The sequence below is a fragment of the Rhagoletis pomonella genome, unplaced genomic scaffold (assembly GCF_013731165.1).
Source record: "Rhagoletis pomonella isolate Grant_MI unplaced genomic scaffold, Rhpom_1.0 Rhpom_scaffold_03658, whole genome shotgun sequence".
NCBI classification, from domain to species: domain Eukaryota; kingdom Metazoa; phylum Arthropoda; class Insecta; order Diptera; family Tephritidae; genus Rhagoletis; species Rhagoletis pomonella.
Window position 1 is genome coordinate 4,072 of NW_023462210.1, and position 6,640 is coordinate 10,711.

General features: G+C 37.4%; 1 protein-coding gene across 1 annotated transcript; it reads left to right on the top strand.

Moving 5' to 3' along the window:
• Window positions 1-447: 447 nt before the first annotated feature.
• Window positions 448-5,540, top strand: LOC118754298 (neprilysin-1-like; the record flags this gene model as incomplete). Its single annotated transcript, XM_036489177.1, has 2 exons — window positions 448-505; window positions 4,749-5,540. A coding segment is annotated over exon 2 (592 nt), but the record flags the coding sequence as incomplete, so codon positions are not given.
• Window positions 5,541-6,640: the final 1,100 nt, after the last annotated feature.

Genomic DNA, 6,640 nt, shown 5'->3' on the forward strand with positions numbered 1-6,640 from the left:
TTGAAACTTACACTACATTAGACTAAAATTTTATGGGCTATAAAACTGCATACCCAAAAATTTCCTTAAAAATTCCGAATAAAAATTTGAAATTTTGATGAAAATTTTTTGAATTTTCGTAAATTTTGTATAAAGTTTGTAACTGTGATTTAAACGGTTTTGGTTAAAGCTTAGACGATATTTTTATGTATATATAAAAGAAAAAAAAAAGTTTAGCTGGAAAAACATTTTGAAGAAAATCAACACGTGGTCATTTGTTTGAGTCACTGTATATATTTGCCATTATCATTGTCATTGCTGTTACTGTTGCTTCTGCTGCTGTTTCTACTTCTGTGGCGACTGTTATTTTAATGGCTCCATATGGCTTACACGCGTCTCAAAAAAGCTCTCAGCAATTTCAATTTAAAAGCTAAGGATATGCCATGCTAGCGCTCAGTCACAACACAGCGCCACGCGAGTGCAGTACAGTAAAGTTAAGAACCAAGGCAAGGCACAACGAGAAGTGGTAGCGAAAAACATTGTAGTATTTTAATTAACAATTGAGTGTGTTCTGCGCTGTCTATTAGCAACTAACTCAATAAAAAATGTATGCGAAGTTTGTTAGTAACTTCAAGTGTTGATGTGAAAAGGATTTTAAGTGCCGAGCTAGAAATACACAAAACTACTAAGCAAGCAAATCAGTTTATTAATAAACAACTTTCAGAATCTAAGCTTAGGCGAAATTCAAACTAAACGAAACAAATGCTTAATTAAAAAAAAAAAAAAAAAATATGCGCGCAAATTAAAAAAAAAAATACAAAGGTTATAAACCAGTGTGATTTGAAGAGAAACGCAAAAAAACTTTATTGCATTATTTAGCAAGCGTTATTGGAGATTTATTCTTTGCACCCAGCTAAATCGAAAGGAATCAGTCGAAAGACTCTGTATCTACTTTTCTAGATGTGTTTGTATGTGCCAATTACGTCCGTAGTTTATTGAACGATCGCGTCAATCCCGTTTCAAAATATTCATTGAAGCCACCACGGCTAGTCTGCGGCTACTTTGACGTATCTCCCTTGTTTTTTTGTTTTGGTATTAAATTGCAAGTTTATCGTACAAATGCAAAGATTAAAGGCGCTGGGAATTAAGGCAAAAACGCGTCCACTGGTAGGTAACCACGGCAGCCAAAACCAGCCGGTATACGTATTTTGCCGCTCTAAACAAGTTCTGAAACGCCTATACACATATGTATATAGTACATTAGGGTGGTCAAAAAAAAAAGAAATAATAAAAAATCGTTGAATAAACAATTGGGTGTTATTACTCAAAATCTTCTGAAGAAAAGTGAAAAAATATTGGTTTTCAATAATTCTAAGAAAATTTGTTTTTTGTAGTATATTGCATGGAAAACTTTGAGCGCTTTGAGTGACTTCTGAATATTTTTTTTATTTCAAAAGAAATAGGCGTATATTTTCCGTAAACCAATTTTTCTTTTTCACATACATTTTTGGAGCACCCTAATGTATGTACATGCATATGTAATTATTTTGTTTTATTCAATGTACACAAATTTGCGTGACAGTTAATTCGATCAGAAGTCGATTTTGAATTGTAACGCAGTTTGTTTTTTGTTTTTTTTTTGCCAATTTAACGCATATTTTGATGCACGTATGTATGTATGTATGTATAAGTTTTAAGGTGTCTATGCTCCACTCAAAACAGCAATAAAGTTCTACGCTGGCACAGACACGTCGACCCTGACCGAAACGTTGCAATCAGACGCTTCGAATAATAACTAATGCAGCTATTCGTCAAAAACGCATACAAATTAAACGGAGGCGATGAAGCATCGTTAAAGTGATTGCAGTAAAAATTAACGTTTCGAGCAACATTCACCATTAACAAAAAACTTGCTTCTAATTAGCGGTTTAAGCCAATAAAAGGTTTGTTCCACACGAGCCACCGGGATCCCGCGGGTGCCCAAAACAGCCCAGAAAGCGTTGCTCACTCTAGAAAAATGGGTAATAGCGAGCGAATACCTTCCAATTTTAGAACGGAATATTATACTTGGCAATTAGTCAGTAGCTGAAAAAAAATGCTATCAAAGAACTGCATCACACAATGGATTGCTAGCTATTTGAAAAAGGGGTATGGACTGCGTCCTGGCAGGTCAATTGTGCCCTATGCGATGAGATGACTCACTAGATATCAATCAAAAAACTGTACCAAACTGTACAGTATTTACCGTTAACCTAGAAATAAAGCCAGTTAGTTCAAGTTCTCATATTTTCGTAGAGCTTAGAGGTCCAACAGACAAACGAAAAAGTACTGGTGAGGACACAGCTCCCTAAATTAGCTGCGACAGTAGTATTTCGCCTATTTGCCTGGATTAAATTTGCCGTTCCACTTCATACGTTGGTTCAACGACCCATCTTTTATTTGTCGTCCTTTTTATTTGCACCCGCATCTTGAGTAAAGCTTACAATCGATAAGTAGATACTTGGCCTTGCAAGTTTGCTCGCTTCGCAGTTATCTAAATTATCTTTATGACCTGGCACCCAAATTACCTTTGTTGCCTTGCAGTTTTCGACGAGGTTGCAGAGCTTTCGAAGGATCTAATGGCGACATAGTTTTCCTAATAGTTACTGCCTGCAAACTCAAATCTGAGATGATCAGCTACCGCAAGGCTTCCTTCAAGACTGTCAATTCCTCTTGAAATATGCCGCAGTGGATTGGTAGTAGAAAACTCAGTTTTAGAAATAATCATTTCGAGTAGACACCACTTCCCACTCTTTGGTTTAGTTTTGACCCGACCGTAGATAGTTTTGTAAAGCGCCAATATGATTTCTGTACCGAGTAAGGAGAAGATTAAGGATGATTTCCATGGCGTTAGACGGCCAGTCTCTAATACTTAGTAGTTTTCTCTGAAGATGAGCACCCAACCACGTTATATTTGACCTAGTCGGACCAGGTTCCCCGAGGGTATTTGCCCACTAAAGTTAAGTTTCGTCAGTATTAGCTTGACAGCGCAAGCGCAGCTACAAATAGTTTAGGCTCCATAAAAGCGGGAAGATATTTGGTGTTTAACCGCGCGCCTGTAAAATTTTGTCTCATCTTTACTAATTTAATATTCAGTGTTCAATATAAATTTTTATGACTAAAAACGTTTAAAGGTAATAAATATTTTTTAATTACACTCTGTTCGTCAAGCCTTATCAATTAAAATAATTATAAATGAGCTCATACTGACTGACCGCCTTTCTCATTAATCATTAAGAAATTACAGTGAGACATGGATAAGTGAGCCTACAAACGGAGTTTTACTATCCGTTGTAAAGAAATAACTCTCCAAAAAAAAAATATATATATAAATTAGCAATTTGACGTCTGACATCATTAACGTACAGTAAGGTCCGTTAGACATACAAATCCATAAATTTGTAGTTCTGGCAGTGAAGGCAATTAGAATTTGAATCAAAGAAACATCTATGAACTCTCAGAGCCGCTTTCATCATCTCTGATTAACACTAATCCCCAGTTAAACATCGTTACCGACACAACGTTACATATGTGCATGGAGTCAGTCATCGATAAGGCCCCACTGTAAACGCCGATATGACGAAAAATGAGAAACGACAAAAAAAAATTTCCTTCTCAAGGGTGTAGACGGACTTTTTTTTACACAGGTAATAAAACTAAGTGAAATGATAACCAAAGGCAAATAAACTCTACATACATATATACAAGTAATGACCAAAAATAAATACATAACTACTTACATACGTACATACATATGTACATAACAGAATTAGACGCGGTAATATGAATAGAAATATAAATACATTCGTACATACACACATATGTAGCCTGTGGGGAAAATCTCTGGTTCTGAACTGGTGCGCTTCTAGTACATTTAGACCCAGTACTGGTTCGTGATAAATCTTTTTTGCATGCAAGCAACTAGCCAATTTAACATGGCGATGTCCTAGGAAGTGTCAATTGCCCCCCGCTGCATCCCTTTTTCGATAGTTCCGAACTAGTCATAAATTCTATAGTTCCGAACCAGTTCTAAAACTGACAGACGAAAGAAAAAAGTATCATGATTTCTCAATCTTTTTGGTTCTTCCGTGTGTGCGATTTTAAGTTATTTTGGAAGAAATGTGTTTCCAATTTGAAATTAAATTTGTTTGAATGATTTTAAGAAATGTACGTTTACATACCTTTAGCTGTAGCTTAGTTTGCAGAGGTGCTCGCTGTTATTTCTTAGATTCCAGAGGGTCCCAAGATGTTGAAATGTTAACACAAATTTTAGTTTTGTATTACCAAGTTATGAAAAAGCATTTGCGAAGCACAGAATAGAAGCGTATTTGAACGAAAAAGCCGCCGAACACGTATCTATGTAAAGTAAACAAGCCCCCCGCTGCATCCCTTATTCGATAGTTCCGAACTTGTTCTAAATTCGTCAAATAAGATCTAGTTCATTCTGCATCCCTTTCGTCACTTTAAATATCGATTTCTAGTGAAAAAAACTGAAAAAATTAGTATTTTAAAAGTACCACTTTTCGTCGATTTTGGACTGGTGGGGATCTAGTTCATAGCGGACTAGTTCCTTTTTGGCGATAAAGACCTATTACGGAACTAGAAATTTGATTCACTAGTCCGCGGTTTCCCTGCAGGGTATGTACATACATACACATGTATATCTGCACGTGTTGTGTGTATTTTTAATAAATCAAAATATAATTTGAACAATTAATTACGAATACCAGACATCTGCAGAAATTTGAAACCAGTTAGTGATAAAACGTCGAATACCAATTACCAATGACAGCAGCTGCTAAAGCGCAAAGCAATTCAGACTAGAAAGCAGAAGTTTAATTTCCAAAAAAAAAGTTAATATTCGAATCAAAAGTTTACTCACGCCAGTCGTCGCTTGCAAAACCACACCCACTGATAGTAGGTAGCTGTTATGCCCGAAACGAATAAATTGTTGAATAATGGTTATCTACGCACACCGCATATCTTTGGCGTAAGCAGCGGTGCAACAATGGAGGACGGCGGGGCAACAACTGCCGTTTCGCCGCTGCTCAGCGACAGCGGCGACATCGCCACCACTACGCTTATAGATGACAAATTGTCTAACCTACAACAGAATAGCAATAATTTAAACAACAGCGCAGCGAACAATGGACCGCATGTCAAATTGCCCACAGTGGTGTATTTAGGCGCTGACAGTGGTGGCGGCGGTGGCGGCGGTGGTGTTGGAGGAGTTGGTGTGAGCATCAACAGCGGTACCGGTGCAACGCGCACTACACTTCAGCGGAACGCACCCTCGCCCTACCAAAGCACCACAACACCCATGCATCAGCATAGCGATTGGCTGATGAAGGAGCCGACACAAAGACGGCGCTTGCTCATCTTAGCTGCAGCTTTCATGGTGCTCGGCGCTGCGATCGGTGCATTGGCGATCTATTTTGCTGGCAGCTATCGTTGTCACTCGTTGCCCACCGCTGACACGGAAGTAAGCGTTGACAGCAGTAGATTGGATACTGAATACGGAGGTAAGTAAAAAGCTATATATGTACTAAAGTTATACTCGTATTTGCTTTCCAGCAAAAAAGCTGAAACGATATTTTGTTTGTAATTTACTGCGAAATCACAGTAAAGGCCCTCCTCTTTATAGGATTAACCCGTGTGCAGAAAAACTTATTTTTTTTTTGGTAAATGGAAATTTTCGAATGGCTTACTGACATACCTAAACAAAAGCGTCAGCGTTGTCTGGATGTCAAAAAATTCTCATGCTCATACAATTTGTATGAAGCATACCGAAACAACGCGCCGTCAACGCTGAGCGGTTGGAAAATCCAATTTTGACAGAGCGTTAGGTATTGAAGTTGGCAGCGGAAAACGGCGAAACTATCATTTTCGTGTTACACACAAACAAACCTATGCTTATTGTTGGCGTTATATCTGCATTTGATGTAGCGTTGACGCTTTTGTTTAGGTATGGCACTTCGGCGCTAACGCTAGGCGTCAGAAACCGCTCCACCCAACGCTTTTGTTTAGGTATGGCAGTTAGAATTTGATAAATTAGACATATTGCTGAGTTATTCATAATTGTTTATAAACTCGCTGGTCAAAGTCAATATTTATCTTAAACCCTCGTAGCGGTCTCTGAAATTCCTTTTAATTGTGAAATTTTCGTAGATGTTTTTATTTTGTACATAGAACCAAATAAAGGGTTGCTCCATGTAATTGATGTTTTAAGAACTACCCTGGTATGCGTGGTATATGGGTTTTCGACCATCAGGTAAAGATATACAAAGAATAGTTGTTTTACTACTTCAGTCCAGTAAACGGCTCTTGAGAAAAACGTTAAATTCAAATAAAAGGATGTTCAAGAAATGGAAAAGAAATTTTCTTCTGTCAAATTTTCTTACGGCGCTGTCTGCAGCTCTCAAGAAAACCGAAAAATTCATATAAAACGACGCACAAGAAATCGAAAAGAAATTGCCTTATATCAAAATTTCTTATACCAGTATGCAGCTCTCAAGAAAAAAAAATGCTCGTATATTTATTTCTTCAAGAGGATTGACAGCAATTTTTCAAGCTAGGGAAATAATTCTTAGGTTTTTTTTTGGGGCGCTTTAATCTAAGATCC